The sequence below is a fragment of the Neopsephotus bourkii genome, unplaced genomic scaffold (genome assembly GCF_033783945.1).
Source record: "Neopsephotus bourkii isolate Nb327-2 ecotype Australia unplaced genomic scaffold, CSIRO-AGI_Nbou_v1 NB_1510, whole genome shotgun sequence".
In the NCBI taxonomy this organism is placed as follows: Eukaryota; Metazoa; Chordata; class Aves; order Psittaciformes; family Psittacidae; genus Neopsephotus; species Neopsephotus bourkii.
Genome location: NW_026901986.1, coordinates 117,585 through 138,817, shown reverse-complemented (window position 1 = coordinate 138,817; position 21,233 = coordinate 117,585). Strand labels below are relative to the sequence as shown.

General features: G+C 42.7%; 1 protein-coding gene across 5 annotated transcripts in view; it reads left to right on the top strand.

Moving 5' to 3' along the window:
- MTA3 (metastasis associated 1 family member 3) overlaps nucleotides 1-14,710 on the top strand; it is a 126,281-nt gene extending 111,571 nt beyond the window's left edge. For 3 of the 5 annotated variants that reach the window (XM_061369710.1, XM_061369714.1, XM_061369712.1), the window contains one exon: nucleotides 12,664-14,710. In XM_061369710.1, coding sequence (XP_061225694.1) covers nucleotides 12,664-12,799 — 136 coding nt within the window. In that variant the 3' untranslated portion in view covers nucleotides 12,800-14,710. Of the gene's footprint in view, nucleotides 1-286; nucleotides 315-12,663 lie in introns of all 5 variants that reach the window. The other 2 variants (XM_061369711.1, XM_061369713.1) reach the window with 2 other exon arrangements.
- The last annotated feature ends 6,523 nt before the right edge of the window (nucleotides 14,711-21,233 follow it).

Sequence of the window (21,233 nt, the reverse complement as noted above, 5' to 3'; positions counted from 1 at the left end):
CCGTTCTCAGTTACCAGTTCTCAGTGTGCAGTGTGCATGCAGTTCCTATCCACATTCTCTGTCCGTACCAGAATGCACGTGCATGCTGATGATCCTACCTGCATAGGGACAGCCAAAACACTAGGAAATGAGAATTTCTGTCAGCATTTGCAGCATAAGAAATGTGTGGACGTGTTTGGCTGAGTGGGCTATAGCAGCAGATTCCATATGCTTTCCCTTCATGGGCCAAAAAGCACATTTGTATGTAGAACTGCAGATGAATGACTCGATGCTTGTTTCCTTTCAGTGCTGAAGCAGTTAGAAACCTTCTCACGGTAAGTGCAACTCCATTGGGAATGAGCTAACTGCAACTGGTAAAACTGGAATGTGATCTTTAGCTGTTACCAGCAGACATTGCTTCCTTTTTGTTGATGAAATGGTTTGAGAGGCATCCCTGTGGCAGCTTTATATAGGCAGTTTTCATATTCTTCACTTCATGTTCCGTCTCCAAAAGGAAAATCTTCCCTTGGTTTGTTCAGGTGCTACATGAGGATATCAAAATTGCTGTGGTAATTTTTATTTATGCATGTCTCATAGCATACCAAAAAAAAAGCTTGAAACCCAAAGCTGCATGTTGAGAAAGAAGAGAATGGGAAGCTGGCAACCAGCTTCAGCAAAATGCTGCATCTTGCCTTGCTGTCAGTGATCTGGCTCTCTTGCAAGAGCAGGGGACAGTCATGCTAGTGCTGACAGCCCCTGGTGCTGCTGCACACAGCGCTGGCACTCTGTATGGGAGCCGGGTCAGGGTAAACCCTCACCTGCACCTTGAGAAGCAAACTGAAACCTTGGGTGAACCAGACTTCTGCAAGGAGTTATGAACAGCCAGCCCTTGACCCTTCTGCCTCCCACGTGTTTTAGAGAGTGCTTAGACAAGGTCAGGCACAGTGTTTGAGTTATCACTTGTAGCATGTTGCTGGGAGAAAAAGGAAGAGTAAGTCTGCAGTGCTCAGGTGCAGGTCTGTATAAGAGTTCAGTGCTAATTTCTCTGCTTTTTCTTCCTCTTCCCATCTGCAGTTCATATCCCAGAGGTGTTCATAGCAATTTTTATTCTTTCTTTTTCAGCTTTCTTTTTCTTTGTGCACCAAAAAAAAAAGTATTTTTAATATATGTGTGCAGGGATGACCTCTGTTTTTCATAAAGATGAGGCAGTTTTCTTTGGGATCCTGGTTTTGATCTTTACCATACTTGGATCCAGGGCAAAGTGCATTTTCATGTCTTAACCTGCACGGCATTTAGTCCCTGACCCTGTAGCCAGCTGCACAGAGGTGCCTGGCTGCATCCCTGCAGCGCCAGCTGCAAGCCTGAGATACACTACATATGACCCTCTAACCCAAAAAAATCAGTCTCTAAGCATCTCATTTTCTGCTTCCTTTACTTCTGCTGTATTATTTGGTTGTCCTACATTTTGAGAAGCAGGGATTACAGAATGTATCCTTAGAATTATGTCTGATCCTCGCTGATAGGGTTGCAAATATCTTACTGATTGGGTGCAGCTGAGTACAGGTGAGCTGACAACCATAACCAGTCACTGGGACAGTGCTGCATAGGGGGAATTTTGGGAGGAACTGTCCTTGCTGTACTTCAGGAGCTGTCCTGTTCAGCTCGCCACTGTTCACAGTGGTTACGTATTCACAAGTTTCTATGAGCTGTTATTTTGACCTTATTTAGTGTGGACTCTACATGCCCTGCATGAATGCTGCACGCTGTTCACACCTTACAAATGATACTGCTCTGAGCAATAGCTGAGGTACTGTGGTATAGGATTGCAACCAGCAGCAGAGAAACTAGATCATAATCTCTTGCCGTTTGTTTCCCATTGAGCACCTTTCATGGGCCTACAGATAATTTCTTTCACTGTTTATCTACATGAGTTTTTCCTCTGACTCATTTTACAACACCCATTCAGTCAAAGTAAGGCTACTGTGATAATGCAAGGGTTTGGTTTTTAAAGCAGGATCATTCCATGAAGCTAAAATCAACTCATTTGAAGAATGTGATTTAGTTATTTAATTTTTTTTAACTTACAGAAGGAATAGTAGATGTATACGTGGGAAACATGTACGCAAGGAAACCCAAAGTTGTGCCATTAGTTAGAGCTGGTAGGTTTGAAGAGCATATGGTATTATCAGTTTTGCTTTCTCAGTCTTCAGGACAAATGAAACACAACCATTCTGGCTTGGAGCTATGTATTAATCTTCCCACAGTTTAAGATGAAGTTTCAGTGACATTGTAGTAAGGTACTTGCCCTGTTTAAAGCTCCATGGAGAGATGTTGCAGTGCCTGGAGTGCTTACGTAGGACTTGGGAAAACACAATTTAGTTCCATGGTCCCTCGCAGACTTCCCATGAGACCTCGGGCAGGTCTTTCAAGTTCAGATTCCCAAGCATTTAGATGCTTGACTCCTCAGATGGAAATTAACAAGGTGCCTGAATGCTTTGTTGAAGAGCTGGAGGCAGTTGTGAGTGTACCCTCTGTTCATTGCCTGAGGAATGAGATGAAGAGTACCGTGTTCTTTTCAGGGTTGTTGCACACGAGGCAGGTCAGAAGCCTCGCAGGGGATCTTCTCTCAGAGGAGATGTTTTACCTTTACTGGTGGTGACATCTCCCCCTCAGGAGTCCAGAGGCTGTTGTGAGTTCCAGAGGGTGTTTCCACTGCTTAGCACCTGAGAATTAATCAGTGCACAGCTTTGGTGTTGGCGGAGGCGAAGAGCAGATGGTTGCAAATGACCTGGTTACTGCTGCCTGCAGAGGCACACCAGGGCACCTTGTGAGATGAGCTTCTCTGAGCCTACCCTGTTGAGAGCAGAAAGTCAAATGTGCTGCCTCTTGATGGTGGCTTAGATACCAAAGTGCATTTCCCAATTGCATGGCTGAGGCTAATTCACATGGCGCAGCTAAAGAGCAGTGGCACGTTTAGAGGTGTTACTCGAGCACTTGGGATCTCCTCTGGTTCCTTTGGCCAGAGTGATTTCACACTCGGGCAGTAGCTGCACAAGTAGCCAGAGCATGTAGGTGTTTGGGAAGGGAAATACTGTTTCTGGAATAAGACTTTTGCAGAATTTTACTGTCTTGGGAGACTTGGGGGGGGAAAACCAAAACCAGCTTAAATGAAGCTTGGACATAATAATAAGTGCATTGAGGATTGTCTTAAACACAGATGTTGGTAGAGAAGCTCCTGTATAAGTACGTAAGTTTTCTATAAGCTTCACTCACTCTGTTAGAAATTCCAGACCCAATTCACAGTGCTCTTAGGTGCATGCTTGACTCCCACTGAGTGCAGCCTGTCAGCCAGAGTACATCACATAGCGACGCACCGTACACGTCAGATGTTAAATGGGGATGTCACGCAGCTCTTTTAACCTGTTCCCTTACACTTCTTCACAGGTTTTTAATTTCCTGAAGTCTGATTGTCCGTTTCAAAAGGTTTTCCGTCAGAAGCCGTCTTTTGTGTTTGTGTAGAGGATTTGATGTAGCTGAACCCAGTCCTCTCTACAGGATGTTTTAACTAAAGGTTTTAGGGCTTAGCTTTTTGTGAGCTTGCTGCTCAGCGTTTTCCTAAATCCACATCCCCAGTGGGAATGTGTCATCTTGTAATATTTGACCACCTTCTGTTGTGGGAGTTAAAACCAATTTGGTTTTGAACGAGAAGAAATGTTTCTGTAAGGTAACATCTTTGTATGGGAAGCCAATGTCTCTTTTATAGCCTTGGGAAACATACAGAGTAACACCAAGAATGCTAGCTTGTCAAACCAACATAGTTTTCTGCATATGGAAGTATCATAGAAAAGATAAAGGCAAGATTAATTACAAGATCATAACCTGTAGGAAGGCGAGGGTAACACTAGTTTCACCATTCCTGTGCCTAAACCATAGAGGTTTATCACATTAAATCTTAGCTGTTGATGACTGTAATCCTCAAACACCGCACAGTCTCAGTCTTGAGAGATCTTTTTCCCTGTTCACAGTTTCTGTGCCATGTGAGCAATAGTAACAAGGAGAAGCTGGACACAGGGTTAAGAATGACTTGATCTGAAAGCAGAGAAATAGCAGCAATAATGTATGTGTAGATAGAGACACTGGTTGAATCCTGTGGTGAGCACACTATTGCTGAAATTAAATAGCAAAGATGGTAAAACTGTACTGTGGTGAATATGGTCAAAAATGTAATGTCAAGTCTCACAGTCTTAAAATTCACTCAGATCTGCCCACAAACTTTCACTGATAAGTTGGCCTGTACTGGATTACAGAGAGAGGACTTCATTCTCAACTAGTCTATATTTCAGTGAGTGTATTTAATAATTCATTTTTATTCCTTTCCTCTGACTGTTTGGAGGGGGGGTGTTACTTTGGGGCTGGGTTGGGGTTTGTTGTTTGGTTGGGGTATTTTAGCTCACTAACATCTTTTAAAGATGACCCTCTGGCATCAATTTAAGTAAGGCTGTGGAAAAACGGATGTTAGTTGGTGCCTGTTGTAAAGCTTGCAGAAGTAACACATAGGCATTTTAAATGCAAAATACCACAGGGAGCATAATGATTGTGACTTGTGAAAGCCGGTCACAGAGATAACTATCTGTTCTTGTCAAACAACTAAGGAGAGTGGCTGGCTGCTTTCCTTACTTGTGCTGTGGATACAGGCTAAGGCATGTACCTGACAAAGCACAGTACGAGTGTTATTCTAGTGGAAAAAGCACAGATCTGCACTTTAAAATCCTCCATTACTTGGTGTGAGACAAGTAATTTATCCTCTGAGTAGCTCCCCATTTCTGTCTGTAAACTCCAAGAGTGTTGATGTATGCCTGCTCCTAGGGATTAAGCAAGCCTATGAGAGACCGACATGAAAAGTGATGGCCGTAAGAATGGAGAGCGCAGATTTCAGATCCATAATCTGCATCAGAGCTCCTGTGTGCAGTGTAAGTGCTGACTATGCAAGAGATGATGGTGTGGAGCGGGGCCCAGGGGACAGGTTTGTGAGGGCACTTTTGCTCTGCAACTCCTGGTAAGACTGACTAGTTTCGATTTTCAGCCCTTCCTTAATAGCAGGTAGCCAGAATGCCGAGAAGCTCCTCCAAAGATGCTCTGTTGGTGCATAGATGATTCCAGGAAGAGTATATGCATAACTGATAAAGAGGAAAAATGTTGCCTTTTTATTTCTTTGAGCCTCAGGTAATACTATAAACCGTAATAACTGTAAGCACAATGTCCTGGCCAGAATCCTCCGATGAAATTCTATCCTGGAGTAATTCTACACCTAAGATAAAATTCTATCAAACAAGGTAAGGAAAGAAATGAAAATACTGATCAAAAGCCTTACAAAACGCTGTGTTGAAGCAGTGTTCCTAATACATAAAACGCTGAAATAATTGAGATCGGTGTGTCCAAGTTGGCAACAGCAACAAAAATCTTCCCCCGCAGAGCAACTAATAGAAAGTTTTCTGTTATCTCGGACTTAAATAAGTATATTTAATGAACACAACATTTCTGACCTTTTCCAACACAGAATTTAATGTTGCTGGGGAAACAGCACTTAATGCTTGGAGCCCAAGGCCAGAAACAGAAGAGGTATATTCTGAGCATCCCTATAATCAAGTATGGGGTAATGCTGGAGTTGTGAATTAATACTCAAGCTGTTTGGGAAGTGGTTGAAAGCAGGTCTGTGTTTCACTCTTAAGCCAGCTTTCCAGTTTCTTGCCTGTCGGGACAAAATACATGCTGCCATGTGGATGTCACCAAAATCCGGGAGATAAACTCTCCAACCAGTTAGATTGTGACGTGACTCGATTGCAGTACTGGGTGCATGGGGGGTTGCTCTGCCTGTCACACACACTGAGAAGAGACAGTTCACAGCTCGTATAACTTTATTATATACATGTGCATCATAATGCTGTGAAATGCCCACCCAATTCTCATTACTCGTTGCACATGGCAGTGTGGGTAGGTAAGGCTGTAGTGCAGGTACTGTGAGTTGGAGGAATGATCTCTGGGGGTCATGGTGGTCATTTGGGGAGAAATGCCCCCACTGATTTAATCCTTTTCTGGCACTGCATTAGTTAAGGACATTGGAATGTGTTTAGTTTTCCAATTAACTGCATGTTCTTGCTTGGGCTAATTTATGACCCTGAGAGGCTTGTCGGGTTGCTTTCTTTTGCAGCCATTTACCTATTTCTCAGACCTTATCAACAGGAGGAAGGCCTGCGTTGGTTTAAAAGAAGACATCTTGTCCTCTTGTTGCATGCCTTCCTTATCTTGAGAGTCCTTGTAGCCTTGTCCATGACAGTGTCTGTATACACAGTGAAACCCTTGTTTAATTCATTATCATGGCAAGTATTTTCATCTAATAGTGGATGATGTTCAATCAGTATACAGAGTGGCCATCCTTCTGCAGAAGAACTGGATGGTAATGAAGATTCCCGTGGGTTCAGTATAAAGTCCTGCAGTGCAGGAATTCACCCCCAGTCTGCTGATACAGTTGGAAAGAATAAAGGGGTTGCTTTGATACCTTCAGGTGTCTGTGCCTGTGAGCTGTAGAAGCTCCTTGCTTCCCCAGGGTGCCTACATATGGACAAATCTGCAGTCACCCTGTGTGTGTGTTCATGGGAGGAGAGGTGAAGCAGCTCTTTATAGAGCAGTCTTCATGCCTTGCAGCCGGTGAAGTGGCTGGTAGCTGAGGAGAGGCTAATGAATTTCAGATAGGTGCAGGGCAGCTCTCCCATAGCTCAGGTTGCAAGCCCGGTGAAGCCTGAGCCATTGTTTTGTTTTAAGGATTGTTAATAATTTACTTCTCACCCGTTCTAGTGAGCTTTGTTAGGACTTACTAGTTCTAATTCACGTTATGGAGCTGGATGCTGTGCTGAAACACCATCAATCCAAAGACAGGTTTTTCTCCCTTCTTCAAGGGGAAAACTGCCTGAGGAGCACGCCTCTGTGGTTCCCTCTGCCATAGTCACTGCTGTGTGGGGTGTGAGGAGATATTATCCATGCCGAGTTAACACAGCTCCACTCAAGACATGGGGCAAGTCATAGCATCATAGAATATCTCAAGTTGGAAGGGATCCATAAGGATCACCGAGTCCAACTCCAAGCTCGTGTTGCACCAGAACTGACACGTAACCGGTTTTGTCCCTGCCATCTGCAGTATGTAACTTTTGTCTCTTGGTGGTAAACACCAAGCTCACAGAGGAACTAGGAGGATCATTTCGCTGCTGATTGCTAAGATTTAGATTGAGCCATCATGTGATGACTGCTGTATGACAGCGTCTATTTATAATGTTTCTTAGGGGTTAAAACCTTTTCATCATTCAACTGAAAGATGAGTAGTAGTGCTGAGAATGAGATTCTGCGCTTCTTTAATTCCTTCTCTCCTTGCATCCCAAACCACCTTAAAATATTAATGAAATGTGCCATTTTGGGGGGAAATGAGAGCATGGAAAAACCTGTGGAATGAGGTGGGGTTTTTTCTAAAAGCCATGCCAGTTGTTTGCAGCAAAATTGGATATAAATAATCTCAGTAATGGGTCAGGTTCCTGTTGTTCTCACACAAAGAGATGGTTTCTGCTCCAAGCAGATTTGAAGTCAGCACTAGGCAGAAAGAGCAGAGATGTGGTTTGTGCCATGCAAGAGGTCAGGCATGGCACAGTCACTGAAGTCTGTGCTTTAAACACTTGGTGTGGGTTTGTCCTCTCAGGAAAGAAAACACTCCTAAGCCATTATTTATTGCTTTATATATATACGTAGTGGCTGTAACCTGTTGCTCTGAAACCCGAAGCATCAGAGATGCCCTCAAGGTGGTGCAGTGCCTGAAAATGCTATATTAAGCTGTTCAGGAAGATCTGACACAGCCAGTTGTAACTGGTGTGTCTGTAAATTGTTGTTCATAGAGAACAGTTTTGCTCCCTAAATACCAATACCAAATCGGAAGATAAACACCAGCACAGGAAAATATTCCCTTGCTAGGAGGAGAAGAATAAGAGGAGCTCTTAAAACATTTACGATCTGTTGGCATGTCTACAGCAGCATCTCTGAGCTTGCATTGTACTGCTCTGCCTGGCATCTGTATGAGCTTTATAATACAGCTCAGTGGCCCATGGCAGCGGCTCTCTGGTAGCCCAGTGCTTATTAAACCACTTCTGATTTGTATTTCACAAAGGTGCTTATTTTTAAAAGGTGTATCGCTGTCAACCCGCTTCCGCCTTTCAGATCTATTTCTCCCAGTTCCTGTCATTTTGAGGTTCGATGGAAACTTCAGTGGGATGCGGATGCGCTTTAGCCTCAAAGTGCTGAGGGGGAGAAAAAAAGGGCAAACCAAGTAATCAAATAAATACTTCTCCTTTCCACACAGGTAGAAATGTAGGAGGTGCTGCGAGCCAGCCAGTCTGTCTGTAACCTGCCAGGTTCTTAGGGATCCATGCCTGTATCTTCATCCCAGTTCAGTTCTGTCTGAGCAGGCAGCGGTGTGCATTTTGGCCTTTCACTTGGTTTAAAAGCCCACTGAAATGAATCGGATCCCATCAGCCTCCTGAGGTATTGCCCCTCCTGTAACTGAACTCACTGGATACTTGCAGTGTGCCTCTGCACACAAGAAGCCCACAGAGAACTGAGTGATCACTGGGTCTCAGAACACCCTGGGAATGGTGGGTGGTTGTTAACTAAGTTGGGTTTTGCTGACTGGCCTTGAGCTCGCCCTGAGGATTCACATTGCACGGAATTTGCATTGCCCTAGAGCTGCAGAAACTTCATGACTCTTTGCCTAGAAAACTTTCTTTTTGTTGTAGTTCTGCTCTCCGGATGTCTTGATGGTGACACCGATCGCAAGCTTCACATAAAACTGGTGCCAGAATGCAAAATCCTGCCTGCCTTAGTGACTAAAACTGCACTTGGCACTTTTAAGTGTTGTTTACAATTGGCAAGTTGTACCAGAATGCTTCACCCCCCAAAGTGAGTGTGTGTTGGGGGTGATTCCCCTTCAGAGGGAAGTGTTTGTTGCGTTCAGAACAAGGTTTGGTGTCTGCTAAGGTGTCAGTGGGCCTTTATATGCGTTTAATTCTTCTCACAGTAAAACCTTCTGCCATAACTTGAATTTATTTTGTATGACTTCTGAAGTACTGTTGGTGTCGCTGAATAGACCAAAGTCACTGCAGGCATCACAACTCCGAGTCTAATGCAGAGGAGGCAGGATTGATGCATAACAGTTTATATATAGAAGCAGCAACAGACAGATATGCCTGGTATCAGGAGAGCTAAAGCAAGTGATTCCTTTAACTCCTATTAGAAAGGGCTTGAAAAACACATTCTTGACTAACGTCAACTGAAGGTCGCCTTTATTTTATTCAAGCTTAAAAATCACTGTTGTTTTAATGTTTGGCGTGGGAACTTTGAGCCCACTTTACAAATGAGGAACTGTTACCAGCTATCCTGTTCCTGAGAAACCTGGACATAACTGATTAGATAGGATTGTGCTTAACTTCACCACGTGGTTAGCTACATGGAAGCCACTTGGATCCTAGGAAAGGGTTGCTGAATTAAGTTCAAGCAAGGCATAAATGCCCTGTACAGCCTAACTATTAGTTCTACCCAGTAGGTTCCTGTCTGTGTAGGAAACTTGCCAAGATAGGTCTTAAACAGTGTGTAGTGCTTATGTACATTTCCATATTCCCCTGCGTAGGTGCTTGGGGCCTTGCATACCTATATCCACAGTTACTGTTTGGAGTATCATGCAGACATAAAGAATTTGTCTTATTCCTACATTAGCAGCAGTGCATCACATTTGACATAAAAATGAGCACCATGGGCTTTATATACCAATCACCTCTTAGAAGTTTGATTCATTCTCATACCTTGGGTCTCGGGAGAGCTAGAAATACAATGAAAAGGCTTTAAAATACTTCTTAATTCCCATTTCAGGTGAGGTCTGTAAGCATCAGACTTCCAGCACTAGTACAGAAGTCAAAGAAGCAGCAGGGAGGAATGGCAATTACTCTTTCCTATTAAGTACAAAGGATGTTGCTAATGCGACAGATATTAAAGCCATTAACTTGCCACCAAATAAAGGCTTGCTGTAATTAAGACATATGGCTGGTATTAACCGAAAAAGGGACAGGAAATTCAACATTAAAGGTGGCTCTGCCCTGAATTCACTGGGGGGGGGGGGGAAATGCTATGAGTGAAAGGGCCACAACCTTATCTTTGAATTTCCTGCCTTTCCTCAGCCTGCCTGTTGAAGTGTTAAAAAACCCTCTCTGAAGCATTGTAAGGCCTGATTGGTGCCTCCCAGCTAAATACAGCTTGACTGTATTTAGTTGCTAAGTTCTTCAGTGTAAAGGATCGGTTCCCTCCACCTTCTGTATGGCTTTTGCAGTAAAAAGAACAGTTTTGGCTCTTAGTGAAATGGTTGTTTAAATACTGCATTTAATGAAGTCAGTGGAAATTTCCATTCTTCCAGTAGTTCTGAGAGGCTGTATCCCAGGAAGTGAATTTCTGAAGCATTTTCACAGTCCTGTCTAAATAGAAGTGCTGGATTGTCTTTTTAGAGTGCATAGCATATTGGTTCTTCATACAGCCTATACAGAGCTACTAAGTGAGGAGTTAATGTTTTGTGGTTTGCTTTATGGAATAACGTGGTGACTCCCCCTTTTTTGTTCTGCCTTTCTTCATGCTAGTTTTGAACCAGTGTTTCTGGAGAATCACTACATCTTTTGGCTTTACTGTCTGTACAAAGTAAACATGGATTTTCATCACAAAGACTTTACTGTCCTTACACTTGGGGGCAGCTGCAAACTGCTTTCATTAGTAGTAACCTCTTGGCAGTTTATGAAACTGCTGTATTAAAAATCCAGAAGGGCAAACAGCTCTCTGATAGTTCTGTAGACCCCGGGCTTGTCAGGTGAGCGATGACCACATTTGTTCTGGAAGTAAATACCAAGCTTTGCAATGAAAAACATCCAAAGGGATCCAGTTTTGTAAGCTTTTGCTGGAGTGGTTGTCATTAATAATCAGTGCGGGTAATGGCTGCTGTCTGTTCCCAGGAATGTATAAAGCCTAGCTGTGTCATTATTTTAGAGATACATGTTTTACCCTCCCTAGGTTCCCTTTCTATGACCTTGCCATTCTAGAGGGTATGCAATATCTTGTCAATCAGCTTAATATCTTCTTATCCCTAATTTAAAATAACCTTGTAAAGTAAGTACTCAAACAGTAAATTTGGGTCTCTCTGGGGTTGTATGGAAAGCTTGAACTTAACTTTCTGGTGATTCATTTGTACTTATTACTGAATGATGCTAAATCATCATTTGTTATCCCAGGCCATGAGATGCCAGTGACATCCTTCTTTCAGCCAGCTGAAATCAGTATTTCTCTGCATCTTTTAAATCTGTTAACCAAAATACAAGTAAATTTAGGCTTCCTTTTACCTCTAAGGCAGTTTATCCTCTTAGGGTTTGACTTTTTGTTTTGTCTTTGCTTATGTTCTCTTCTGTGGCCCTGTTGTTTAACTGGAAGCTTACATTCCTGGGCAGTATTAAACCAGTAACAAAACAGGTGTTTGAAATTTAATATGCATGTTATTTTAATATTCAAGAGAATTTATTTTGAGCTCATCCTATGTTTTCAATGCCATGTGCCACCGTTTTTCAGTGTCAGAGTTAACAGCCCATTAAGATGAGAGGGCGATGCATCATCACCCTGTAGTTTGTAGGGCAGGTCATGTTTTCATCTTGGAAGTTTTGAATTGGAAAGCCTGGTCTCATTTAATGTCAGAGGACTTAGTTTGCCTTAATTCACTTCCGATAAGCTCAAAATCTCTGTGATTTATAAACCTACCTAAATGAAAGCTGGGATTCGTGACTTGCGTGAATTCTGAAAATAGGCCATTTTCCAGTGACATCTAATGTTCAGGAGTCTGCCAGTGAAGATGGTTCTTGACATAGTCTCTGTGTGCCATTTCGGTGTTTTCTGATACCCTACCCTGGATTTTGACTACTGATTTATAATAGTAGAGAAACAGAGCGGTTAAAACATAACAAAGCTTTTAAATTCAGGATTAACTATCCTTGGATGTGTAAGATTACAATACGAACAATGTGGCTACTTGTAGTTAACGTTTCATTTATCCTCTGAAAGTCTAAAATGAAAGTGAATTTACTGTGCCTGAAAGGCACTAGCACAAAAAGCCCAGAGATTCAAGTCATGCATAAACTGCAGAATTGATAGAGTATGAGTAACAACTGTTCCCAGGCCATCTCTTTACAGAGGTGACAGCTGCTTGAGTGCTGATGGGGTTCTTTCTCCTGTGGTCCTTCATTGCTGTATTGATATTGCATGTGAGGATTCACCATTTGAGCATTCTGACCCATGCTTTCATATAATTAAATGTTATTGTCCAAATATTGCCTAGCACCACCTCACCTTTCACTGGTCAGTTATCAGTTACTAGTTGGAGACAACTGTGAGCCATCAGTTGGTGGACAGGACTCACTCTTGTTGACTCCGAGTCTCTTTTCCATGAGCTAGCCTTCCTGCTCTGGTAAGAGTATTTGTCATGTTTGTTATTGGCTCTTGAGCAGTCTGCTGTTAAAGACTGAGATTTATCTCTTCTGTTGTTTCTCTCTTCTTTCCCTCCTTCCCTCCTTACAGAAAAATCCGTAAGAGATTCACCAGGTCACAGCTGAAAAGAGCTTCCAGAGCACCTTGTTCTCCGATTATTGCAAAGACAAAGACTCTCATGAACAATAGGCAGGCACGAACAGAGCCAGGAACCATCATGCACTGAAGATATAACGGCATCAGCACCATAATCATGTCAGAATCATGTTTAATTGTGAAGGCAGATACAACAGGACCTTCCATATCTTCAGGACTGTATGGACAGATTGTGGTGGGGTTCTGTGTTCTGGGCAGGATCCAACAGCAGCCCTTGGTTTCCCTTGTCTCTGCAAGGGCTACTTCTGGTTCACTGTGCAGGCCTATCCCGGATTGTCCTGCTGTTCCCTCCATTCCCAGTCATCAGCACTGGCTGGTCACAGAGGGGCTGTTTGCACTGACCGCACTGAGGGAGTATGGATGGAGAGTCCACCCACTGCATTTGTCTATGTCTTCTAGTGGTTTGATACAAAAATATGCAGCTTTTGAAACCATTGCAGTGTCTTTAAAGCAGCATTTAGCCTTGAGGGGTTTGTGTTTTCAAAACCAGCTGCAAACTTTGGGTGTTCGTATTTTTCAGTATTGGCTTGAGTCACTTGGGATTTGATTTTCTGAACTGCTGAGCATCCAGACCCTGAAACGAGGACAAGGAGCTGCTCAGCAGTTATGAAATTTAGATTGGATCAGGAAGTGCCCATAATTAGTGGCCAAATTTCAAAATGCTTTGGTTCAAATCCTGGAAAGTGTTCCATGTGGCAGTGAGCATCCAGCTGGACTAGTTGCATGTGTAGGAACTGGTCCTATTGTCTGCGTATTTGCAAGCATCCACCTAGTTCTTGCATCTTTTTGCATTTCTTGAAGCCTGTTTTGAATAGTGAAAACCAGCAGAACATAATTCCCAGGAAAACATGAAGAAATAGAGTATTGCCTATTAGAAATGTCTCTCCACAATGTAATTTGTACATTTTTTTATATGCCTGCATAAAAGATGTCTTGCATAATGCTTTGAAATTCATAATTGTAAGGCTGCAGGTGGATACTTACCATGGAGAGATGATGTGCCTTTTGAAACTGCTTGTAGGAAACTGTCAGTCCTCCTGAAAGTGGGAATGGCAACAAAGGCAGGTCTTTTTTCTACTCAGGTACTTACAGGTGAACAATCTCTGCCCTACTTCGACATTCAGAGGCAACCAGTGTGTGTAGCACTAACTGCTGTGTAAGCCTAGTTGGGATGTGTTGATGATCTGAGGCAAGTTGTGTTCTTCAGTAGGCTTGGTTTCCATATGGCTTTTTAAGAGGTAGTCAATCACTGAACATGTTACAGTAAGCTGAGATGAGCTTCAAGACTTTTTTTTTCCCCTCTCTCTCCTTACTAGGTAGCCCTAACAGGTAGAATGGATGTGAGGATTTCATCCAGTTGTGGATGTTCACTTGGCTCTGTGGTTAGAAAGACAAAGATGTCATTGGCGTCTCAGATCTGGGGCTAATTCCCCCACAGTTTTTCCACCTCCCCATTGCCATGCGATTTATGCTTTCCACTTGGAAGAGCATCTGTGATCTCAGCCTAAAACAAGCCATACTCTGTAGGATTTTGAGCTTTGAGACAGTAACCCAGATGCTTCTTCAAAGAAGAAAGCACCTTGACCTCCTGAAGGGACTCGCTGATGATTTTCTGGAGTGATGGATCCAGGTCTTGTCCACTGTCTTTCAGCAGCAAGAAGAGGGTGAATACGAAGGAGCGACTATGACATGGAGTGGCCCTAGTACCCTGAGCACACTAGTGAATGCCACAGATTTGGACTCAGTTGGAGAAGACCTCGGATTCATCTGCACACGGTTCTTCCCTGTAGCCACTGAAGTGTGCAGCCCTAGGTGTCTCTTCTATCCACAGGATCTGCTTTTTCCTTACCACAGGAGGGCTTTTCATCAAATAACTGAGTGGAGACAACCTTATTACTAAGAACCACCTTTATCAACTACGACATATGGAAACACCTTCTGTATAATAGCTTCCTCGCCCATTAAAATACAGAAAACATGATTATTCAGCGGTCTGCTTGACTGAAAGTATGAAAAACATGAACAGAAAGATCTTTGTCTCCCTCGGGCATCAATGAAATCACACACAGCAGACTCATTTTCAGAGTGTCATTTGTTGTAAGGTGGTGGATTTTTTACCCTGCCTTATTAAGCTCGTACTCAAATTATTCCTTTCAGTCTGTGTGCCATGGTGTCTAGCCAGTATTCTGTAAAATCTCTGTGTGTTTCTGCTTTTGACAAAGGTATTAGCGTCTGTAATAGTCTGATGTGAAGTCATTTCTTCTTTTCCCCTCTGAGGAGAGAGCTTGGTAACAAAGCTCCCGCTTATGCAGCTGGCTGCCTGATACCATTATCTTTTGCATCCTGTAGCCAAGGTAAGGTAGAATGCTTCTTTGTAGCTTCAAGCTGAGGTGCTTCATCTGGTTACACTGGAAATAATGCTGTGTCCATGCCTGGCAGAGTCATTTCAAAGGTTGCAATAGCTGGCCCTTGGGGTGGATAAGGCACAAGGAGACTGCTGGAACAACTTCTGCTGTGTCTTTAAACTGTTCTGCATGCAGCTACACAGAGACTTTCCTTGCCCTAAAACGCACCCAGCGCACAGAGACGCTGTACGCCATGTACCGCACCTTCGTCTTTACCTGCTCTCTCTCTGTCTGACCTGTCCTGTAAGATGCTCTCCAGAGATGATATGAGATTTACTTGTGAATTTCAACTGGAAGTGTTAATGGAAGATCAGCTGAGGACGTGTTCCTGCTGGGTCTGGGCTTTAAGGTCTACACTGTTGTAGGCATTGCGACAGTCCTCACCACAGTATCGTGCAGGTCCATTCTGTCTGTTGAAGCTGGCTGTGAGCAAAGATGACACATTGCTGTGTAAACCGTAACAGCATCTCCGCAGCAAATCAGAGCCTAGCACTGTTTTTATCAGGCTTCCCAAGGTAGTTATTTTAGAACCAGCTAACACGTATCAGTCATCAGCAACGACGCTGAGTATAAACATAAACCTCAGAAACAAGGACAAGAAGTTTGGTACTTACCATGGATGTGAGCAAGAGAATGTAGGCAGCATCAGCCCTGTATTTGCAATATGATTTATTTTCCTGTTAGCTAAATAGAAATCTGTCTGAAAATCTGCCTCTCCTTTTACAAATGTGAGGCTAAAATCCCATGCAAAATGCACAATCTTTTTGTGTCAAGAGATCTCAAATATAAAATGGAAAGATTATGCTTGTATGTCCATATTGCTGGTTTCAACTGTACCGCTATCCTGCTGTCTTGGAATATTTTGTATATTGTTTTCAGATTATTTTTAAAGGCCCTATTTAGTGATGGAAGTTATGGAAAAACGAAGCTTTGAAATACTTGAGACTGACTGCTTGAAATGTGTCGGTGGTATGAAAACATCATCTTTTAAAGCAGCGTTTTGATTAAGGGCAGATACAGCCTTCATTTCTGTGGTCCAAACCTTGCAGTTTGTTATGAAAACTGGGTACTGAAGCTGAAATGAAGAACAAGCAAGCAGTAGAAGTGGTGAAACGGGATCTGCTCTTGCAGAATGTGCACTTTTTATTAAAGTTAGATCTAGGGGTTGTTTTTTTTAATAAATAACAATTTCAACACAGGTACTTTCCTAATTCTGAAGGCTTAAATGAAATAGAATGGCTGCATGGTAGTTTCTGATATAGTCACAGCATAACATGCCACAGCCTTTTGCAGAGACCAGTTAGAGTCTTTCAGAAATACTATATTGCATAGCACGCTATATTGGACATGGTGTTTTTACCTATGTGTACTGCTATGGTGATGGGAGTGTTAGGATCCTCTGGAAATCCCAGCAAAATAATATTCCTTTTTCATTTTCTTTTGAAGGTCCTTTCTATAAACCGGTGTCTTCATAAGCCAGAGTGGGTGTCAAGAGATCTGAGTTTATATAACTGCACAGTGGCATTTTTTTGGAGTAAGTCAGGACTTTTTTATTCAAATGTTGCATGTTTGAGGGAGGAAACCTAATTTTGGAATACATGGGGTTTGGGTAAGAGTTTTGAGGTTGTACTATATACTGACAAACACATTTGCAGACTATGCTTCTGTTGCTCAGAAAGGTGTAACAGTTGATACTGAAATACAGTATTGATTCAATAAAAAAGAGAAGCATTAAAGAGCTGTCTTTTTTAATTCTGTTGTTGAGACTGAAAGTGGATTTCTCAATGGAATGGTAAAACTGGGAAGCTCGATATTGAGTGTTTGAGGGTGTGGAGCACCTTAGACTGAAACATAGTGCTATTTGGTTTGCATTAAAGTGGCTTTGTATACGAATTTTGTTACTCTTGGCCCTTTTTGCAGGAGGCTGAATTTCTGCGTGAACACCTCTCATCCTGTTTTCAGTAGGATGTTGAATGGCCAAGAGACTAAAAGATGATGAGCTACTCAATCTGCAGTACAGTTAAGGACACATTAGATTAAATGTGGATGAGGAAAGAAGACTCACAGGTCAAGGAGAGAGAGACATGAGGTATTAGTTATTGCATTAGAACACTAGCAAACTTCCTGGAATTGAACTGGTATCTGGGCAAAAGGACTCGTATTCCACAAAACAATACTAGAAGTTAGTACCCACTGCATTGACCCATCTAAACTTTGCAGGTTGATATTAGTGTCAGAATCTATCTGTGTTTTAAACTTGGTAGCACCGAGAACTGGTGGCTTCCATGCGAATATGGAACATAATCTGAATCCTCTTCCTTACCAACACCTGAAGTGATTTCCCAAAATGTATTGGATGTTTTTTTTTGCACAGGAGGCTTCTGAACAGAAGTAATGGTGCTTACTTCACAGGTTTGTTTGAGGCAGCTGTCCTCATGTACTAATTCCCCCATCTGCCTTGGGGAAGGCAGGATTTATATGGATCCATGCTGCTTGGTAATACCCTAACTTTTTTCCAAGTGTGTACATCCCAGTGGATTATCTTCTTTGTGCCCTCTCTCGCCCTTAAAGTGATCGGTGCAGATTCCAAGTGGCAAAAATGAGGTTCTTCCATGGTGGCTGGATTTATTCGTTTGGCAAGATGAGTTCTATTTTCTAGCCCTTCTGGGAGAGTTGTAGTGATATCAAGGAAGGGATAGTCTCTGGGAGCAGTCCTTTGCTAGGGGAGCTGAGGAAATGGACATCTCTTTAACTGGGTTTATAAGGAATCCCAGTTAAAAAGGAGGAGGTCCAAGACACTCATCACTTCCAAATTAGGACTGTAAAACCCTTCCTTTGTCTACTTGAAATGCGTACTTAAGGTATCTCTTTAGGTTTGTTTTGTTTAGTTCACTGTAAAGGTATTAATCATACTTATAAGGCTTCAGCAATGAAAGAAAATACGCTTAGAAGTGTTTTTCTTTCCATTGCACTAGCAATCAGGGAAAAAAAGGAAAAGGTGGTTGTTTGTTTTAATACAAAAGTGTGTGCTGTCTGTTCGAAAGCAGAAGTGACTGGAGAGGTCATTTCACTGGGAGCTGAAATCTTTTGGCAATGGGTATATGCAGAACTTTCATGAAACACTGTAATTAGAAGAGGGTTGGAACTCCATGATCTTAAGGTCCTTTCCAACCCTGACCGTTCTATGAGTCTGTGTTTTTAAATGCAGAACATGTTTTCTGTGATACTGGTTTGACACCACTACACTTTTCCATGAAGTCAGGTGCACTGACTCCATCATGGGCTGTTTTATACAGTAAGAAACAAGCCAATGAGTGACTGTTAACCATGTCAACTTAATGTAAAAGCCACTTGTTACCATTGGTGCACGAACAAAGGTTCTTTAAACATACATTATTTGTGTATAAGTTGAGTGTGTGTTCTTCATAAGCTAAGCAGATGGATCTTTATGGAAATCAAAACTATTATTACTCATTTAAATGATGGTTAAACCTAGATGCCAGGCAAAAGCTCTGTCTGGGGCCAATAATTTTTAAGATCCATGTTCAAATCCAAATCTGCCTTTTGTAGCTGGGATGTTCCTTAAGCAGTAGAATTGGCACTTGCATTATGCGATGAGGACATTTGGGTTTAAGTGGCTTAGTAGAGTCTTGTAATGAATAAATCTCCTGCAGGAAATAAATCTTAGTCTGTACTGCTTTGGGCAATAGAATGGGAGGAAAAGCATTAGGGCCAGGATTTGATGCTGATTCTCTTCCTACCAAGTTAGCAATTCATGGCTGCAGAGCTGCCTCCTCCCAGAGCTAAGCCCCAGGGAGCCTGGAGGAGCATGATGACTCCCTAATTTGGGGGGGAGGGGGGCAGTGGGGGGTGTTTGGGTTTTTCTGTTTTGTTTTGTTTCTCTCCTTGCTTGCTAGCTATGTCAGTACTTTGGAGATTTGCTCCTCAGTCATCCGAATCAATGATTTCACTAATATGGAGGAAGCAGTTCATACCACCCCTGGGCTAAAAGGGGTTCTTTCCCTAGTTTCTTCTTCTTGGGCACATAAAAGAACATTCTGTATAACAGCAGAAAGGAATTTCCATGAAGCTAACAACCTTAAACTAGCAGGATATAGCAGAATAGGGTGCTGAACATGATTTGCTTTTGTTACATGGATACAGCTGTCCATGACTGAAGGATCATTCTTCCAAGCAGTCCTTTCCATTCCAGTTCTCTGGACACTGCACTTGCTTTTGCTGTGTTCATCAGACTCCTGCCTTTATGCTGTTTGCTCTGCTCAGTACTCACATACTGGAAAAAGGAAATATTCATACTTCAACTTTTTTTGGTAAGTCATAGGGGTGGATTGGAGTGGAAATTTAGAGACTATAATACTGATGAATGCTTGTTTTCTTTTCCTTCAGCCTAGATTTCCAGTAGAATTTGAATCTCTTTTCACACAGTGAGTCTAAGCAAAGTTACACTGAATACATTTAATCCTTATGGTATGCCTAAGGTAGTTGTGTCCTGAAAGCGTGGTCTGCATTCAGGAGCCTGACTCTATCCTCGCTGTTAATCCTGCCCATTGTTTATTTTCCACACTAGTAACAGTGAGAGCAATATTCATTGGCCTTTTCAAGTGGACTGGACTCCATCCTGCTATTTCTGCAGGCACAGTTAAGGCACAGTTAAGTATTTTCTCCTTTTCTGTAATCTCTGCTTGCTCTGCTGCTTCTTGTACATGACCAGAAGCAAGGAGTGCTCAGTGCTCCTCCCTTTTCCAGGGTGTATGGGTTTGGCTCACTTGCTGCTGGATGCCCAGGAGAGGGAAATGTCAGATCACTGCTGACTGTCCCCTTGTGCACTGTGTACCGGCCACTACAAACCACTGCAATACTTCTTGCTCTGAAATGTTAAGTATGGGGGCAGCCCGTCTGGCCAGTGCCACCGTCACCCATAGCACAGCAGTGTCTTGTGGCTAAAGAAGGCTCCGTGTCACTGCTGCATTTTGTAGTGTAATAAATGGTTCAGAGCGGCTGAGCCCTCTCGGGCTGCTCCCTTTCCACTTCTGCATAATGGGAATATGCTGCCGGCCCTCTCATTTAATGGTTTATTTGGATCCCAGTGGCATATTTGGATCCATTCCACTTCAAAGTTGCTGCACCAGTGCTCAGGCACCCTAATCCTGCTTTGCTATGTATTCTTTGCTTCCTTGAGTCTTAATGAGTTCTACCTCACTTTTCAGGGTAGTGTCAGGGAAGATTATAAACAAGATGCTATAAGTATCTGGAAGGTTTTGCTTCTTCATCACTTCTTAGTTTTCCAGTTTAAAGCCATTTTTATCCCATTACTCTGTCCTTTTCACCTTCCTTTCCACTGGTGTTTCCTTTATTGATAAAGATCCATCTGATGTGCTCAGATCTTACTTGGAATATGACATAGTCTTCAAAACTATGAACTTGTGCCAACTGGGGCGAGGGCAGCAGAAACTGAACGTGGGCTTATAGCTCCATAATCCCAGATAGTGTATTGGACAAGTCATCAGAATTCAAGTCCAGATTAATATTTCAAACTGCCCCAGTTTCTCAGGTGTTTGGGGGCAGTGATTTTGTACTGTCCCTTTCGAGGACTGGGGCTTGCTGCAGACTTGCAATCTCAATGTGTTTAGCTTTTTTACCCTTCCTTAGGGGAGCTCTGCTCTAGGGTTTGGCTCAGCTAGCTGTACCTGTAACACGCCTTGCCAGCCCGTAATGAGATCTGCTGCTTGAATGCTGAGTAGCTTTCTTCTGTTTACTGCTTGTGTGGATTGAATCTGGAAGGTTTCAGGAGAGGAATACAAATGAAGTGACCGCCGGGCTCTGGCTTTTCCTCACCTTCCCTCGATGCACTAATGAGAGCCAATTGCAGTTGCTTATTATTTTTAAGTAGCAGTTAATTTCAGAAAATCTGATTCACTTGCTCTTTCAATTTCGCTGATTTGATTTCAGCCTCCTGCCCATCTGGGCCAACCTACGGGTACTGTTCTAAAGCCAGTGTGGGAACTCACTGGTGCACATAAGCAAAGTCAAAGATGCTCAGCCTGAGAGCGAAGCGCTGTTTGCAGCAGTGTACTTCAG